General features: G+C 44.1%; 1 protein-coding gene and 1 long non-coding RNA gene across 2 annotated transcripts in view; both read right to left on the reverse strand.

The window, feature by feature from the left end:
• LOC132575555 (uncharacterized) overlaps window positions 1-19,515 on the reverse strand; it is a gene marked incomplete at its 5' end in the record, with an annotated part of 215,254 nt that overhangs the window by 127,104 nt on the left and 68,635 nt on the right. Inside the window, 2 exons of the mRNA XM_060244362.1 lie at window positions 7,847-7,910; window positions 8,056-8,352. Coding sequence (XP_060100345.1) covers window positions 7,847-7,910; window positions 8,056-8,352 — 361 coding nt within the window. The remainder of the gene's footprint in view (window positions 1-7,846; window positions 7,911-8,055; window positions 8,353-19,515) is intronic.
• The window catches only part of LOC132575437 (uncharacterized), a 29,988-nt gene continuing 29,428 nt past the window's right edge, over window positions 18,956-19,515 (reverse strand). The window contains exon 5 of the long non-coding RNA XR_009555679.1: window positions 18,956-19,148. This is a non-coding gene — a long non-coding RNA (uncharacterized LOC132575437). The remainder of the gene's footprint in view (window positions 19,149-19,515) is intronic.

The raw sequence follows: 19,515 nt of genomic DNA on the forward strand, positions 1-19,515 counted from the left end.
AATACTGACTTTGATGGACCGAGGGTCTGATTCAGCATAAGGCAGCTTCATATGTTCATCCTTCTGAGGTCAGTAAAATGAGTACCTAGCTTGCTGGGGGTAAAGTGTAGATGACAGGGGAAGGCAATGACAAACCACTCCACAAAAAGTCTGCCGAGAAAATGTTGTGATGTGACATAACCCCATGGGTTGGTAACAACTTGGTGCTTGCACAGGAGACTACCTTTACCTTTAAGGTCAGGCAGTCCTGGGAAAGGCCTATCATCACACACACCCTTTGGAGGAGGGGGGGAGCCTCTGAATTGGCTTTGTGGGCAAGTTACTATGTTTATAACAGTAGCCATGGTTCATGAGCATATATTACACAAATGCCAGTGAGCTACTTATCAGTGAACTATGGGCACTGCTATAGAACTGAGTGGTTGCTGGGGGATCCTGTTGATTTGAGCCTTGAAACTAGGTTCCTTCTATAAAACAGGGACCACTGTTCTTACCCTCTAAAGACAAATCCCTGGGGTTGCCAACAAGCCTGGAGAGGGGGAAAGGCTTGTTCCTCTAACAGAGACTTGATATGTGGAAATGGGCAGCTTCAAACTTTTCATGGCATGAATAACCCCACCTGGTAAATTGCATCCCGTTAAGCCTCTATTAAAGGGGTAAGTCATTATTCTGCAGACTTGTTGGCAAGCTCACAGACTCCTGTTAGAGCTCTCAAGCATCAGTTACAAATGTTCTGTGACATGATGCTTCCTTGCATATACCAAAGATACAGTACAAGCATGCTAGAGTCGGCCACGTGTTGTTATCAAAACCAAGTCTTGGCAAAGAGACATGCCTGGTGGCAGACTGCTGGCATTCAAGGTGTTTTCTCACTGCATTAATATGATGCTCCTAGGAGCCAAGGCTACATGTGGAATTCACTGCCACAGGAGGTGGTGGCGGCCACAAGCATGGCCACCTTCAAGAGGGGTTTAGATAAAAATATGGAGCAGAGGTCCATCAGTGGCTAGGAGGATTCTGCCCCAAAGCCAATGCAAACCTGCAAAGGTCATAAACGGAAGTCATTTGCCATAGGACCACAGTTCCATCACACAAGGCACTGCCTGCTGACAGGGGGGGGGGTTGTAGGAAAAGCCCAGCAGGAACTCATTTGCATATTAGGCCACACCCCCTGGTGCCAAGTAAGCCGGAACTGCATTCCTGTGCATTACTGCGCAAAAAAAACCCTGCTGCTGAGAATTCCAAAGCCAGTTTGGTGTAGTGGTTAAGTGTGTGGACTCTTATCTGGGAGAACCAGGTTTGATTCCCCACTCCTCCACATGCACCAGCTGGAATGGCCTTGGGTCAGCCATAGCTCTCATAGGAGTTGTCCTTGAAAGGGTAGCTGCTGTGAGAGCCCTCTCAGCCCCACCCACCTCACAGGGTGTGTGTTGTGGGGGGAGAAGATATAGGAGATTGTAAGCCGCTTTAGAGAGAAGGCCGGGGTATAAATCTGCAGTCTTCTTCTTCTTCCTTTACCAAGATGCAGTATAATGCGGAGGAGCACTCAAAAAAGAAATCTCCCACCTACAGTTTGAAATGGAGCATTGCATACATCTATGCAGGAGAATGAGCAGGTAATGAGGTGATGGAAATATAATGGGATGGAATGGACCTATACAAAAGACTGCAGGTGGTGGATTCCAGTGGCAATTGTTCCTTTCATTAACAACAACAACAACAAGAAGAAAAACAAGCATAGCAGAACCTATCCACCATTACTTGCTGTGCTGATTTTCTATTTGCAGGGAGCTCTCGACATACGGGAGCATTGGGAAATATCATCTTCCACCTGCATATCTGAAATGCTGCACTCTGTTGTACCACTTCACCATTCTAGAGCTAGTGTGGTGTAGTGGTTAGGAGTGGCAGACTCTAAGCCGGAGAAGTGAGTTTGCTTCCCCACTCCTCCTTCACAGGAAGCCTGCTGGGGGAACTTCGGCCAGTCACAGTTCTCTCAGAACTCCCTCAGTCCCACCTACCTCACAAGGGACCTGTTGTGGGAAGAGGAAGGGAAGACAGTTGTAAGCCGCTTTGAGACTCCTTAAGTTCAAGAACGGTAGGGTGTAAAAAATCTACTCCTCATTCTACCCACTGCTACATATGTGAACAAGGCTTTAGAGAGGGGTTCTTCAGGAACACAATAGCAGTAATTTAAACGACAGCCCCAGGGCGCTTTTTTTGTAGCAGGAACTCATTTGCATATTAGGCCACACACCCCTGATGTAGCCAATCCTCCTGGAGCTTAAAGGGCTCTTCTTCCAGGGCCTACTGTAAGCTCCAGGAGGACTGGCTACATCGGGGGGGGGGGGGGTGGCCTAACATGCAAAGGAGTTCCTGCTCCCAAAAAAAACCCCTGGACAGCCCAAAAGGCATTGTTTTCTGCAATGCAGACTCGCCACCCTTTATCTTGCCAACACATTTGGGTCAGTTTGGAGAATATTCACGGCACAAAACCATATTATGTGCCCAAATCCCAAGCTGCTGCTGCCCCTATACAAGGCACTAGACAGTAGAGAACGAAGAGGCACAGGCTCTTTGTTTTAACAAATGTTGCTGTTCCCTTTGAAACACGGCCTGTAAGGAATTATTGATGGGAGAAGCTTCTGGGATTTTATCAGGTAATTACGTTTACATCCTATATATAGCAGATACAAAGAAAGATGCTGCGCGCCAGAAGTCGCCGCACCACTGCAGCTGTATAGAGTAAGAAGTGATATAAGGAAAGCCTGCTGTATTTTCAAAGCAATTGCTTCATAAGTCACCCAGTGCACATAAATGTCATCTCTCTTAGGGCTTTTTCAGATGATACAAACCTCACACTGTTAGCTCTGTACTCGCAGTGCAACCAAACCAGCCCCAGTAACGCCGTATCCCAGGCCTGCAAACTTGTGACTCACGGACCAAATGCAGCCCGCCAGCCACGTAGGGGGTGACTCTTTAGGGGTTTGAGAAAACTCTTTTTTAAAAGAAAAGGAAGTTGTTTAAGCTGAAGTTTCTCATGCTACAATACAATACTTAGTGGATGACATGTTGCAAAGGCTTGCATTGAGACAGTGGTGGTCTTTCAGTTTTTCACTTCAATAGAGGGGAGGGGGGGTGGAAACAAGGAATCTGTTCTTCACTTCTGCTAGGGAAAAGGACCCTGACTGTGTAACATTTTTAAAAAGAAGCACAGATTGAGCGGTACGAAGTGAGAGATGCTTAAATTCCAAACATATATTTAAAAGTAGGAGGCTGTTAACAATAGGAAGTTCGGGAGGTTGTTAATCCATGGGGTTGCTATAAATCAGAAGTAATTTGATGGTACTTAACTCACACACATACACAGAGAGAGAGAGAGAGCTTTTAAAAATGTTGTATGCCCTGAGCATAGGAAATGTTACCATAATGTTACCGTAATCAATAATGCACAACAGACTGTTGGCACTACCAAGCTTACAGCGTGCAGACCACTATGTCTGCACAGTGCCATCCACTTGTAGAGTATGTGGATGAACTGTTACTACTACTACTACTAGAGCTACTACTAGGGTTGCCAGGCACAGACTGACAGGTGACCACAAGGGAAGGTGGGGACATGGAGCACACCGTTGGCAGCAGTGTGACATCACTTTCAGGGAAAACCTGGAAGTGATATCCTGCCTCTCTAGGAATCATCAGAAATTCTATGGTAAAACTAGAGTTTTTGGCAATTCCTAGAGAGGACAGATGTCATTTCCAGGTTTTCCCCAGAAATGATATCATATCATTGGCCTGACGGTGATTTTATTTTTTTTACTTTTGGGACTGATGGTGGGAAATAGGAGGTAGGGGATACCTTCTCCCAGTGGGGGTTTGGCAGCCCCAGTTACTGCCACAATGGTCAGGGCTCTTACTTGGCAAAACTGATTGCATGTAACTTCCTATTGTATGTAAAAGCTGATTGTATGTAATTACAAATGCCACTTTTAAAACAAAGTCTATGTCAGACATTCCACAACACCTGTGTATCATAACAACATGGTTCAGTTTCAGCTGTTGATACCAATGTTGTTATTATTGCTGTCCCTAGCTAGAATTCAAACCAGTAAAAAAAAGAAACAGTGAATAGTATATGCTGGGCTATACAGTGGATAGCATACTGTATAGCCCAGAGACAGTGGACAGTATACTGCTGGGCTATACAGTCATTGTATGTTCTCAGTTCTACATGGGATTTGCTAGAGCTTTTTTGGAAGTCCTGGTACTGGTGGGGAAAGGAGTACAAAGGTTCATCAACGCGATTAGTATATTGTGATGTGTAACCTTCATTTTGTAGATTTGCTGTTTTTAGAATGGAATGTCTTTTAAAATTTAATTTTGCCTAAAAAATTATAGGCAGATAGGCTGCCCATTCTTTGATGGAAATATCAGATTGTTTTCTGGGGCTTGTGAAAGGAAAATGGATTTGTTTACATTTTTACTTATGGTTCAATGTCACCTTTCAAAACCAAACACAAAAGTAAAACCTGCGAAAGAAAACCTTTAAAAACCTAATAAAGTATACACCAAACATGAAGCAGCAACAGCACAAACTGAAAAACATCAAGAAAAGCTGGCACACAAAGTCTACAGTGAAGTTCATCCAACAGGAAAGCCTTCCTAAATAAAGGCATACTGGTGGGGAGTGGTCAAATGAAAGGTCAGGTTATAGCCTTGCATCTCTTGGTAGGTTTTTAGAGTGAAGGCATGGCTACTGAAACATATATATATATTTTTGCACTTAATGCATTTAATAGGAAATTGTGGGTTAGAGTTTATCGTAACAACCCCCACTCTCAAGGACTACTTCACAAATTACAAACTCACGCAAATAGCATAAAGTTATTACCCCACACACACACTCTGAATCAATTGATCAAGCAATGATCTAGTTGATGTTTCATCAAAAGGAAATTTTAACTGAAGGGTCTGGAAGTTCAAAAGAACACACTTCTTGAAAGGCTGTCTTGGTCTTGGTTAGGGTTGCCAAGTCCAATTCAAGAAATATCTGGGGACTTTGAGGGTGGAGCCAGGAGACTTTGGGGGTGGAGCCAGGAGACATTGGGGCGGAGCCAGGAACAAGGGTGTGACAAGCATAATTGAACTCCAAGGGAGTTCTGGCCATCACACTTAAAGGGACCGCACACCTTTTTAAATGTCTTCCTTCCATAGGAAATAATGAAGGATAGGGGCACCTTCTTTTGGGGCTCATAGAATTGGACCCCATGGTCCAATCATTTTGAAACTTGGAGGATACTTTGGGGAGAGTCACTAGGTACTATACTGAAAATTTGGTGCCTCTACCTCAAAAAACAGCGCCCCCAGAGCCCCCAAAACCTCCAGATCAATTCCCCATTATACCCTATGAGAATCGATCTCCACATAGAGAATAATGAAGTACTCAGCAGACTCCCCCCCCCCATTTCTGGCAACACTGAAGGGGGACTGGCCTCTCTACTCATGAGTTGCTGCCAACTTCTTCAAAGTAACACAGACACCCCATCCCAAGAGGAAGCCTTTCAATCAGCGACTGAAGCCTCCGGAGGTAGAAACGCACATGGTCCTCTGGGGGTGGAGCTCCCCCTCCCCTCCGCCGGCCAGACTCCCCGAGGAGACGCCTGTAGCAGCCGGAGAGGATGCAAGGACTACGAGTCCCAGCATGCACCTCGCGAAGGGAGGCCGCGCCGTTTCCCCCCCACACCCCTCCGCTTCCACGTTTTTGGAGATCGGGGGAAAAGGCTGCTAATCCAGGGGTCCCCCGGCAGGGCGAGGGGGTTGGGAAGCCTAGTCTTGGTGGATCACTGTACAGTGTGTGCGTTTGTGTAAAGTGCCAATTTATGGAGACCTCAGCAAGAGGCTTTCAAGGCAAGTGAGACACAGAGGTGGTTTGCCATTAGCTTCCTCTGCAGGGTCTTCCTTGGTAGTCTATCTTCCAAGGGCCGACTCTGCTTAGCTTCCAAGATCTGACTAAATGGGGGGGGCTATGCCCTGCAGTATACAGTATAAAGTAACGTTTTCCATTTTTACAATAATTGTTCTAATTCATTTATTTCCCAACTTTTCCTAAAATTATAGGCCCAGAGCAACTCAGATGCCTTAAAAAGTAATATACAATTTATTTAATTACATTATAGTCCACCTTTCTCGTAGAGCTTTTTTTTGTAGCAGGAACTCCTTTGCATATTAGGCCGCACACCCCTGATGTAGCCGTTACTCCAAGAGCTTGCAGCAGGCCCTGTAAGAAGAGCCCTGGAAGCTCTTGGAGGATCAGCTACATCAGGGGGGTGTGGCCTAATAGTCCTGCTACAAAAAAAGACCTGTTAACAGGGTCTCAAGGCGGATTACACAGAGTGAGTCAATACAATTGACAAATGGGGCATTCAATAACCAATGCAATAGGACTATTTTGTTGACTGTAGAACCAGCCAGGTCTAAAAACAGAACTGAAGCAAAGCATCAATATTAACACAACACATTTAAATGCTGCAAAATTCCTAGGATTCTAGTTTCAACAAGTTATACACAGTAGTATAGATCACAGCCCCTAATCATTTTGCTAAGTAACTTTGTGAATCATTTAGTTCAGTGCAAATCTATTGCCTGCATAGAAAAGCCTTCTTGAATAATTTAGTTTTGCATAGTTTGCAGAAAGCCATAAACCGCACATGTTCTATCATGCTCTCCTACGATCAGCTTCTTTAAAATTAGGGCATTCATAAACAGGTCATAGGATAAATGGAGATAAAGGAGGAGACAAGGCATTTGTAATACAGCATTGGTGTGTATACTGAATTGTAAGCTCTAAGCTGAGTTAGTGTTTTAGCTTACAGTTTTTAGCCTCTAGCTAAACACATCTAGCTCACACATTTCTGTCTTAGCTCAGAAAAAAATGGCCCCAGAACAAACTAATTTTTGCAGTAGCTAAATCGCTCACTCACAACTTTTAACGCTCACAAAGTTGAATTTTCACCCACAAGACTCCACATCTTAGAGAGAGCATTGATTGTAAGAGAGCATGCTCAGTAGTGCTTTGCTGCAAAATATGATAAGCGCAAGGTAGAAAGGAGAAGAAAGTTTAGCCTGAAAGCATTGAGAGGTAAGGAGAACTAGTAGACGGCAGCCCCGGGCTTGGATCCTAACTGGCATAAGCAGAGTCCTGCTAGGGAAAGTTAAGTTCCCAGTCTTCGCCCTCCATTGCAATCTTCTGAAGTTCACTGGACCACCAAGAACACTGGGAAGGAGGGGCAAAGAGAGTGTCTGCAGTCGGGAAAGGATAACTGACAGAAATCGCCCTCCCGTCATCCGCTGACAGAACAGTAAGTTAAGATGCAAGCCTTCAAGCCTCATAACCATGATAGCTAGATGGGACTTTCATGTTCTGAGACAATCTACCTCTGAATACCAGATGCCAAAGACAGTCAACAAGAAAGGGCTATGACTATTGTACCCTAATTACCAGCTATGCTGAAACATCTGTTCTTAAGGGAAAAAAATCTTTTCCACTGGAATAATTTACCAAAATTTTAATTCAATCAGCAAACTGGTTCATAGAACGCAAAGGGGGGGGGGGGAATTTAGGAAGGAAGGAGATCTCTGTTAGCAAGGAATGTTGTTAATACTGCCGGTGTGGAAGAAAAAAAGGGAGAGGGCTGCCACGATCCATGAATATAAATAGCCAAATAAAATATAAGGGATGTAAAAACGTCATAGAAACACCAACCCTAATCTGCTGTTGTCAGTATACTCCACATACACCTTGTAATTGCAAACACATTGAGTCTAGTGAAATGTACTCTCTCTGTACCTTTTCCGCAGGGCTTTGTTTGATCCTTCATGTGTGATTTAAATTCGTCCAGGGCTTCATCAGTCTGGCGAAATAATTGACAGATTATATCATTGAGGGGGCAGGGGTGTGTGTTTTCGTAATCTAAATAAATTTGCAAAGCAAATCTATTTCTAAAGTGTTAGCAAATTATCTTGGTGCGATTTAAAAAAAAAAAAAAAAGCTCTAACCTGTTGGAAATATTTCAAGAGCTGCTCCTCTCCTCTCGTCAGAGTTTCTTTTGACATGCACTGTTCCCAGCCTTTCACAGCATTAAACTGCTTTCCCACTTCCTTTTCAACAGTGGGAATACTTCCCTTCTGGGTGTCAGAATCTCTCGGAGGGGTCAGAGGTCGCCCTGTAGAGGAAATGACAAGCTGTGAAATGTAAAAGAACAATTCCTTCCACATGTTCCCCTGGCTCCGAAAACAGCGCAGCACTGTCAGCAAGCATCTCTTTGGGATGACCCAGGCTTTCGCAAAACAGCTCTGTCAAAACAAATTTACAATTAGGGACCCACACAACTATTTAAAGTTGTTACTCCTCCTCCTCCAATAGGCCTGAAAATTATTTACTGGAATCAAAGGGACTGCAAGTCAACCTGGTTTTTACCAACGCGGCTGTGGGAGGAAGAAACGACAGAGTGCAATCTAGCCAGAGTTGAGCTCTTTTTAATCCCGTTGAATCCAAGGGAAGACAAGCATATGCTTATTTCTATTCGGTTGACTTATATCCCACTTTTCCCCCTAATTGGGGTCCCAAAGCTCGGGGTGGCTTACATCAAAGTGAAATACAATGAAATAAACAGTCTTAAAAGCAATAATAATTAGGAAAAAATAATACAAGTTAAAACCAGCTATATAAATCTATTAAACGTGACTGCAGCCAGCAACCCCACCATAAAATGATCCAGTGGAAATTGTACAACAACAGGACACGTCAGTTTGTTCCAGGGCTTTTTTTGAGCAGGAATGCACAGGAACGCAGTTCCTGCTGGCTTGGTGTCAGGGGGTGTGGCCTAATATGCAAATAAGTTCCTGCTGGGCTTTTTCTACAAAAAAAGCCCTGGTTTGCTCTAATTTAAGAAGGGTTCTTATTTAGCTCTCTGACCCATTCTCTCTCTGGCTTGGCCTTCTTTTAGTCAGCCTCTTAAACAGCTCCCACAGCTACACACTCACAGGAGCTGCCAGGTCAAACCTGCCCCTACAGGCTGCTGGTATGCATTAAGGGCTCATTTTGTAGCAGGAACTCCTTTGCATATTAGGCCACACACCCCTGATGTAGCCAATCCTCCAAGAGCTCACAGTAGGCCCTGTAATAAGAGTCCTGTAAGCTCTTGGAGGATTGGCGACATCAGGGAGGTGTGGCCTAATATGCAAATGAGCTCCTGCTACAAAATGAGCCTTGGTTACAACAGAAACAATACAAGAATTACAAAACACATGCAACCACTAATTAAAAGCCTGTCGGAAGAGCTCTGTCTTGCAAGCCTTGCAGAAACTAACAAGATTCCACAGGGCACATGTATCCGTAATGGCCACCTTCCCCTAGTAGAGGAGAGATGAGCCACTCGAGGGCTGAGCAGTACCAACAAAATTGCATAAGAACATAAGAGAAGCCATGTTGGATCAGGCCAACAGCCCATCCAGTCCAACACTCTGTGTCACACAGTGGCCAAAAAATTTTATATATACACACACACTGTGGCTAATAGCCACTGATGGACCTGTGCTCCATATTTTTATCTAAACCCCTCTTGAAGGTGGCTATACTTGTGGCCGCCACCACCTCCTGTGGCAGTGAATTCCACATGTTAATCACCCTTTGGGTGAAGAAGTACTTCCTTTTATCCGTTTTAACCTGTCTGCTCAGCAATTTCATCGAATGCCCACGAGTTCTTGTATTGTGAGAAAGGGAGAAAAGTACTTCTTTCTCCATCCCATGCATTATCTTGTAAACCTCTATCATGTCACCCCGTAGTCGACGTTTCTCCAAGCTAAAGAGCCCCAAGCGTTTCAACCTTTCTTCATAGGGAAAGTGCTCCAGCCCTTTAATCATTCTAGTTGCCCTTTTCTGGACTTTCTCCAATGCTATAATATCCTTTTTGAGGTGCGGCAACCAGAACTGCACACAGTACTCCAAATGAGACCGCACCATCAATTTATACAGGGACATTATGATACTGGCTGATTTGTTTTCAATTCCCTTCCTAATAATTCCCAGCATGGCGTTGGCCTTTTTTATTGCAAACGCACACTGTCTTGACATTTTCAGTGAGTTATCTACCACGACCCCAAGATCTCTCTCTTGGTCAGTCTCTGCCAGTTAACACCCCATCAACTTGTATTTGTAGCTGGGATTCTTGGCCCCAATGTGCATTACTTTGCACTTGGCCACATTGAACTGCATCTGCCACGTTGACGCCCACTTACCCAGCCTCAACAGATCCCTTTGGAGTTCCTCACAATCCTCTCTGGTTCTCACCACCCTGAACAATTTAGTGTCATCCGCAAACTTGGCCACTTCACTGCTCACTCCCAACTCTAAATCATTTATGAACAAGTTAAAGAGCATGGGACCCAGTACCAAGCCCTGCGGCACCCCACTGCTTACCATCCTCCACTGCGAAGACTGCCCATTTATACTCACTCTCTGCTTCCTATTACTCAGCCAGTTTTTGATTCACAAGAGGACCTGTCCTTTTACTCCATGACTCTCAAGCTTTCTAAGGAGCCTTTGATGAGGAACTTTATCAAAAGCTTTCTGGAAGTCAAGGTAAACAACATCTATCAGGTCTCCTTTGTCCACATGTTTGTTCACCCCCTCAAAGAAATGTAACAGGTTAGTGAGGCAAGATCTTCCCTTGCAGAACCCATGCTGAGTCTTCCTCAATAACCCGTGTTCATCAATGTGCCTATTCATTCTGTCCTTGATAATGGTTTCTACCAACTTTCCCGGTATTGAAGTCAGACTGACTGGCCTGTAATTTCCCGGATCTCCTCTGGAACGCTTTTTAAAGATGGGGGTGACATTTGATACCTTCCAGTCCTCAGGAACGGAGGCAGATTTCAATGAAAGATTACAGATTTTTGTTAGAAGATCCACAAGTTCAACTTTGAGTTCTTTCAGAACTCTCGGATGTATGCCATCCGGACCCGGTGACTTATTAGTTTTTAATTTGTCTATCAGTTGTAGGACCTCCTCTTTTGTCACCTCAATCTGACTCAGGTCTTTCAACACCCCTTCCAAAATTAGTGGTTCTGGGGTGAAGAATGCTAGAAATATGGGGGATTGTAGCAGGAGAGGCAGTCCCTCAGGTGTGATGGTCACAGGCTTGATGGGCCCAAGGTCACCGGGCAGGTTTTCATGGCAGAGTGAGGGATTCAAACTTAGTTTTCTCACACTCTGCTATGATGCACCAGCCTTCAGTGTGCTCCCACTGAAATGAAAAAGAAGTGTTTGTGCCCCATAGTCAGCCCATTTACTAGTGCTGGGCTTACAAGGGGAAAGCTGAGGTGCAACTCTTAATGAAATCCACAGACACTTCAGCTCCTGTCTCTTAATTACAGCCCCCTCTCATTGGATTGCATAAGCCACACCACTAGGTTGGTTCCCACAAGGGGTCCATGCAGTACAAAAAGGCTCTATATTCATACACACCCTGCTCATCATCTCCAATCCAATATTATTCTCTACTAAAATGGAAATGTGTGTTTCCTTTACGTATAAAGTTGGTTTGCAGTTGCTTCTGCTAGCTTATTAGCCAACAGCAGCATGTGTGAATCCTGACCTGAATAGCCCGGACTAGCTCAATCTCGGAAGCAGAGTCGACCCTGGCTAGTATTTGGATGGGAGACCTCTAAGGCAGGGGTCTCCAACCACTGGGCCGCAGACCAGTACCAGTCCATGGCCTGCTCGCAACTGGGCCGCAGAGCGAGGCGGAGGTGCCGCACTGCTCCCGCCTGCCTGGAACCCAGGCGATCAGTTGAGGGAGACTAGCCTTCTACTGCCTGGCCACCTAGTGGGGAGGTGCCAGAAATAGCCCCAGTCTCCCCCCCCCCATTTAAAGACCCCCATGGGGGGGCAGGGACAGGGTGCAGGCGGGGGGCAGCCTGGGGTGGCAAAAACCCCAGCACTGATCCCCCCCACCAGTCAGTGGAAAAATTGTCTTCCATGAAACCGGTCCCTGGTGCCAAAAAGGTTGGGACTGGAGCCACTGCTCTAAGGAATACCAGGGTTGTGCCATGGAGGTGAGCAATGGCAGACCTCCTCTGAATGTCCCTTGCCTTGAAAATCCTACAGGGTTACCACAAGACAGCTTTGACTTGATGGCACTTTCTGCCGCCCCCGGGATGTGAGAGCCTAGTGCAATTTGAGAAATCAACTACTGTAAAATTACTCACTGGTTCATTCCCCCGCCCCTGCTCTGCCGTTACTGTTTGCTAATTGGATTTAAACGTTTTCTCGTATTTTAAAAAGAAGTAACCACTCAGAAATGCTACTGGATGCTTATTTTATTTTATTTTAAAAATAAATCTTTATTAAAAACAAAGATCTTTGACTTATAAATGCATAAGAGCATAAAATTATATCATTCAATAGCATTGCAAAAATAGTCCTGAATGCTTATTTTATGATGAATATCAAATCAGAACTGTACAGAATTTGAATCAGAAATCAAACAGTGTTCAGGCTAGATAACATACAAAATAGGATTAGGGGTGAAGGAACCTTTCCAAATATCATATTACCTTTCTATTGCCTTTTGGAGGTAGAAAGGTGGTTCCCCCCGCCCCAGCTCACAGGAACTTCTAAGTGTGAACGAACTGTCAATGTCTTTTTCACAACCAAGACACGCCAATACAGAATTCTGCCTTCAGTATTCTTTGCATCTTGATAAGAACTAGGTAATTAGCACTGCTCTGATTTTATGAAAGTTGATGGCAGGTTTTGAAAAAATCATTTACTAGGATAATTAGAAATGGTTTCCTTTAAATACGATCTCTTGTGTGCTTTTTGATAAACTAAGCATGTGTTTAATATTTCTGCATGTGTTTAGATGGCAACATCCTGCTCCCCCTCTCAGGTATTGGAACATCTAACATGGGAAGTGTCCAAACCCAAAATAGGCACCTTCCCCCCCCCCAAAAAAAATCTCCTCCCATACTTGAATCAGTGAGAGCTGCTAAGAACCCCTCTGCCCCCTCATACTGCCCAGACCCAACCCAAACACAAAGGGGTTTCTAGAGTGGCCAGGTACCCTGAATTTTGGCCCATTACAGTCACCCTTCTTATTATTATTTTTGTTATTTTATCAAATTAAGTTAATTTCTGTCCCTCAGGGTGGGTTACAGAATTAAAATTATAACAGTAGTTCTAGTCAAACTTTTTAAACATCCATTCTAAACAGAAAAACAATGCAGATGGCAATTCAAGATGGTAATGTAGAGATTGTGTCATACCAGATCTATTGCTGAGCTTGTTGGTATCCCAGTATGGCCAAATCCAAGTTATGCCACCCTTCTTCAAGCCAACTCAGTTCCCATTTTGTCTTCCATAGCTCTGGTGTTTACTATGGGGCTTGTTTGGCTCAGGGATGGGGAGAGCACCGGGGGGGGGGGGCATTGTATTGATGGCCTCCAAAAAGCAGCTAAGCCAATCTTCCACCAGCTCATCTACCAAATCACCAGTGGGTATCAGCTTCTGAAGAGCATTCCAGAATCCAATGGGATCCACAAGACTCCATGGGTGAACATGAATCATCTCACCACCTAAACAGGGAGGGCTTGGGGTCTTCACCCGGGTCTTACGTTCTGTAGTTCCTGTGCAATTGAGCATCCCTGGCAAAGCCAGCTGAGATGCAGAAGAAAGCAAGAGAGGGAGAAGGAAGTAGATGACAGCCAGTTGCTCGAGGGCCTGATAGGAGCCTTCTGGGGGCCTGATTTGGCCCCCAGGCCACATGTTTGACATCCCCATTCTAATACTTGCTTTCTATGAAATCATCTATTAAGAACATCAAGTGTAACTTGTGCAATGTGGTAGAATCCTGTCTAGGCAGCTAAATCCCATTTGCCCATGAGAAAGGCAAATTTATAAATGTTTAAGATAAAGATAAAAATAAAAAAAAGAAAAATAAATCCTGCACCACTAAGAACCCCATCAGATTATTTCATATTATAGAAAAATATATAGGGATGAACCTGACATTTAGAATTGGGGGGTGGGGTTGAGGGTCTGGGAACAAACTCTCCATAAACTCTTAGCCCCTCCAAAATTCTGGTCCACCTCATGCTGAGTTCACCTGGTACTGATCCTCAATATTTCCCACTAGACTATCCTCCTACTGTTGCTCCACCACATTCTTAAAACTTGTAGTTACAATGAGATAGCATTATATAATGAGACAGCATTATATAAAATGTGTAGTTACAGTGAGATAGTGTTCTATAATCATCCATATTAATGTACCAAGCAGAGAGTAGGTGAAAACATATTCTGAGTACAGTCACCCTAAGCTATGTTTTTCAAAGCCACTATTTCAAAACATTTCACATGATGATAATATCTTACGACTATTACTTATTATTTATTATTGGAACCAGCCCGGTAAAGTGTTGGACTAGGATCTGGGAAATCATTATGTATTTGGTTTGTATTACTGTTACAGCTTGAGCTAGAAGCATGCTTCCATTATTCTCCAGGATCCTGATGCCTACATTTCGATTGGCCATTCTCTTAGAACCGACCAATCAGGACGCAAGGCATTTCTTCTAGGAAATGCAAATGAAGAATCCTGGGAAGACCAATAGGAGGGACTGCCGTCAACCCGGGGGGGGGGGGGCACGTTTTACTCAGCCAAAGTGCATATATTGCATTGTGGTGCCTATTTGTGTTGTGACATTCTGCTTACCTAAAAAGCTGACTGAACTCACTTTACAAGAAGAAGAAGAAGAAGAAGAAGAAGAAGAAGAAGAAGAAGAAGAAGAAGAAGAAGAAGAAGAAGAAGAAGAAGAAGAAGAAGAAGAAGAAGAAGATGATGATGATGATGATGATGATGATGATGATGATGATGATGATGATGATGATGATGATGATGATGATGATATTGGATTTATATCCCGCCCTCCACTCCGAAGAGTCTCAGAGCGGCTCACAATCTCCTTTACCTTCCTCCCCCACAACAGACACCCTGTGAGGTGGGTGGGGCTGGAGAGGGCTCTCACAGCAGCTGCCCTTTCAAGGACAACCTCTGCCAGAGCTACGGTTGACCCAAGGCCATGCTAGCAGGTGCAAGTGAAGGAGTGGGGAATCAAACCCGGTTCTCCCAGATAAGAGTCCGCACACTTAACCATTACACCAAACTGGCTCTATTTATTCTATTCCAGGTTTCTAAATCCAGGTTTGAATCCACACTCATCCCATGAAAGCATGCTGGGTGATAGGGTTGCCGAGTCCCGCCAACCACCAGTGGCTTTGGGCCAGTCACAGACTCTCGTAATAGCCTATCTCACAAGTCTGTGCTGAGGATCAGGAGCGGATCTACATATTTTTTGAGGGAGGACAAAATTAAAAATTATGACCCCTTATGGGCCCATTCTATCTTATGGACCCATAGAATAGAATGGACTCCATACCCGATTTGGCGCCCCCCCCTCCAGCGGTGCCCAGGGCAAGTGCTCCCCCTGCTCCCCCTTAGGTCCAGCCCTGCTGAGGATAAAACTAGAAGAGAGGAGAATGATGTAAGCTCCTTCAGGTCCCCAACTGGGGTGAAAAGTGGGACATGATCAAAGCAAATAAATAACTAACAGACAGACAAGAACTCACTGACTCTAGCTTTAAGAGTAAGCAGCATCTTCGTTTAGAATATTCCTAGGCTTTCTGGTTTGCATCTCATCATTAGTGTCACTTTAGCATGGTTTTATGTTTTGTCCTAAGAGATTAAATACAGTATTTCGAGGCTCTATCAACGGGCAACAGCTTGCTGCAGATCACAGATGCATTCGTTCTCTCGGAAATGCCAGAGCCGTAAGTTCCACCACGTGGTCCCCCTGCTCCCTAAGGTTTGCTCCTTTAATTGTAAATAGCCAGAAAGTCATCAAGCTAGCGTTTAATAAACTTTTAATTTGAAATGGATTACCACATGTTGTGTTTGTTTGCCCATTATTAAATCTCTTAGCAACATATCACCAGCAGAAACAGCATACTGTAGCACGGCGCTGATACATATTAGAAAACAAACCCACGGGGGATATTAACTGCTAATAATATCTTTAAAGGAGGCTCCGAGTAAATAAATAAATACAAATGATATAGAAAATTATTCTTAAGGGCTTCTGCTGTGGCAGTCTTTGCAGGCTGGAGGTTGCGTGGCTTCGGGAATAGGCTTAACCTACCAAGCAGATTTCATGTACAGAACAGTCCACAAATGAATCCTCATCTGTTAGTTGCTGCTTATGATGCTGTGTATATGAGTTTACAAGCTAATGTAGTATGCACAGAGTGCATACAATATATAAACATGAGTTATAAACATTTACTGAACAGGGTACGAAGGAAATGCTAAGGAGAAGACTGCAGATTTATACCCCGCCTTTCTCTCTGAATCAGAGCCTCAGAGCAGCTTACAGTCTCCTATATCTTCTCCTGCCCCCCCCCCCACAACAGACACCCTGTGAGGTGGGTGGGTGGGCTGAGAGGGCTCTCACAGCAGCTGCTCTGTCAAGGACAACTCCTACGAGAGCTATGGCTGACCCAAGGCCATTCCAGCAGCTGCAAGTGGAGGAGTGGAGAATCAAACCTGGTTCTTCCAGATAAGAGTCCGCACACTTAACCACTACACCAAACTGGCTCTCTTACAGGCAAGGTAGGAAACTGGGATGAACACTTGAAGCAGGGAGAACTGTGGCATTTGGGGTTCCCCTCCCCCTTCCAAAACTGGTTGCCTAGGCTAGAGTAATGAAGAAATGGAGGGGAAATTGGTTTCTTAGGATCCAAAGCAATTTTTTTTTTTTAAGCAAATTGGTTTGGATCCTAAGAAATGTTTCTGCTGAAAGGGGACTGCCAGGACCAGCATTGGGGGGTGGGAGCATTTGGGGATGGAGAGGGGAAGCAATGGGACCTATTATCTTATCCTTTCTCCTCCTCCCATCTCAAAACGACTCCCAGTATTATGTTCGGTGGTGCTCTGAGCATGACAGCTCAGAACACAACACATGGAGAGAACACGAGGAACTGATAGTTACATGAAAGAAATTTTTGAGAATTTCAAAATGTGGGACTATCTGGGTAAAACAGACATCCTCAGACATGAAATACACATACATGGGAACATTTTACGAAACAGCCCTAAGCATCCACGGCAGCACTTTCAAAACTCAAACGCATGGGTGCTTTATGAAGGAAAGATAGGAAAACTCTTTCAGGTACAACATAGTGTGTGCATTTTTAAACAGTTTCAAAGGCTAGCTCTCTTGTGGAGCGGCCCTAGACTGTCTGGTATCCTAGGCAGAGCTAACTTCTTTTATAATTTAAATTTTTATTAAATTTTTAATTAACATTACAATAACCAAAAACTCACCCCAATAAGGGGTCCATAACATTGCTTTACATGTACCATCCCATTTGATATTGTCCACATATTATTTCTAAAGAGGCATCCTTGAGAAGTACAAAAAAGTATCATTTCATGTAACAATGAGTTACAACTAATTCCAGGTTAATAAATCGTAAAATTCATATATTTTGCCGGCAGTTCCCCCCCCCCCCCCCCCCGCACTGATAACATCAGCGAGTCACGTGGTTGGCACCCCCAAAAGGCTGACGCCTTAGGCAATCACCCTGGTTGCCTAGTGGCAGGACTAGAACTGCTCTCTTGGTCTGCAGTAGAACAGATTTGAGTCCAGTGGCAACTATTGAGACCTACAAAATTTAAACAGTCAAAGCTCCCTTTGTTTTACCCAGAAACTCTTTTTGGTCTCTAAGGTGCTGCGGGATGCACATCTACAATTTTTTAAACAAACATGGAATGTTTGTCAAACATGCAAAAGTTTCTATCTCAGTCTGATTAGAATTTTAAAATTAAATAGAATTTTTGAGGGGAGGAGAAGAGATGAGCAGGATAACAATATCGACATCCGAAAGAGGCACAACGTTAGAGGCATAGGCAGGAAGATTCCCAAGTGAGAAATGAAACTGAGGGTTTCTTCTACTGACAAAACCAGAATTCACCTGGTATAGCTAGCACAATTCACCTTAAAATGGCGTTGCCTGGAAGACTGTGGTTCTCTTGGTACAGCGTAGAAGTACAAAGAGGGTCAGTAAATCTCCTGAGGAAGGGGGTGGGGGAAAATCAGTATTTGTATTCCAGTGATGTAGAGTGTTAAAGCTGCAGTACTGCAGTCCTAAGCTCACGACCTGAGTTCGATCCCCAGAGGAAGCTGGGTTTTCAGGTAACCGGCTCGAGGTTGACTCAGCCTTCCACCCTTCCGAGGTCAGTAAAATGAGTACCCAGCTTGCTGGGGGGGAAGTGTAGATGACTGGGGAAGGCAATGGCAAACCACCACGTAAAAAGTCTGCTGTGAAAACGTTGTGACAGCAATGTCACCCCAGAGTCAGAAACGACCGGTGCTTGCACAGGGGACCTTTCCTTCCTTTTCCTTAGCTTACTTCCACTACTGGAGCTGGACTAGGAGAAAAATGCACTGGAGCCCATCAAGGTACAAAGTATGGGTGTAAGGTTGATATTCAGGCCTGTGTCCCCCCCTCCCACACAGTCCAGTTAAAAATAATAATAAAAAGCACCCTTGCCAGTGAATTAAAAGATGGAGAATTTTCAACCAAAGCAGATATTATCTGGCCAGACCCATTTTTGCAAACTGAGATGTTTCCTGGAGGAAGAAACATCATTTGAAGTGCATTTACAGTGAAAGGGATCCCGTGTTTAAAAATCCTTTTTCCTCACTAAGATGGAACTTCCCAGCATCAATAAATGGAAATGGGACAACAAGAACAAAGGAAGACAGCTTGCTCTTCCAGTAGATGAATGTGCTGGCTCATCAAGGTATGGTTAAGAATTAGGACACAAACCTTGCAGCGATCCAAATGAACTCCTTGAGTGATATTGTACTGCACGTGAGCTCTTCAATCCATCCTCTTGCAGTCCACCTGTTGTCTCCTTCTTGAAAACACCATTTTTCTCGGTAATGCTTGAATATACATTTGAAGAGAGCTGTAGAACTGGTTCATGTTCTTTCTGCTCATCTGAATACCGCGGTAGTTTAATTATCTGATAAGAGAAAGCCCTGTTATATGAGTAGGTCAGCCATATGCAAAATTATTCTTCTAATGTTTCTCCAACTTTCAATCAAAAGGGCTGATCTTGGATTCTCTGGAAACGTCCACTGCAGGGGGCCCCTCAGTCATTAGCTTTTTCTTAATTCTCATAATTCATATCCTAAATGTTCTCAGTGTGCAGTGTAATAATTTAAAAACACAACTGTCTATCAATTTGTGGATCCAGGAAATCAATTATTCCCCGTAGCCATAAGCCTCAATGAGCCTTCTAAGCTGACTTTGAAATTCAAATCTAGGAATAATTGTCAAGTCTTACAGTTTTAAATACTACATTGTTGTGAAATCAAGGGACTATGCAA

Source organism: Heteronotia binoei, chromosome 7 (genome assembly GCF_032191835.1).
Source record: "Heteronotia binoei isolate CCM8104 ecotype False Entrance Well chromosome 7, APGP_CSIRO_Hbin_v1, whole genome shotgun sequence".
In the NCBI taxonomy this organism is placed as follows: Eukaryota; Metazoa; Chordata; class Lepidosauria; order Squamata; family Gekkonidae; genus Heteronotia; species Heteronotia binoei.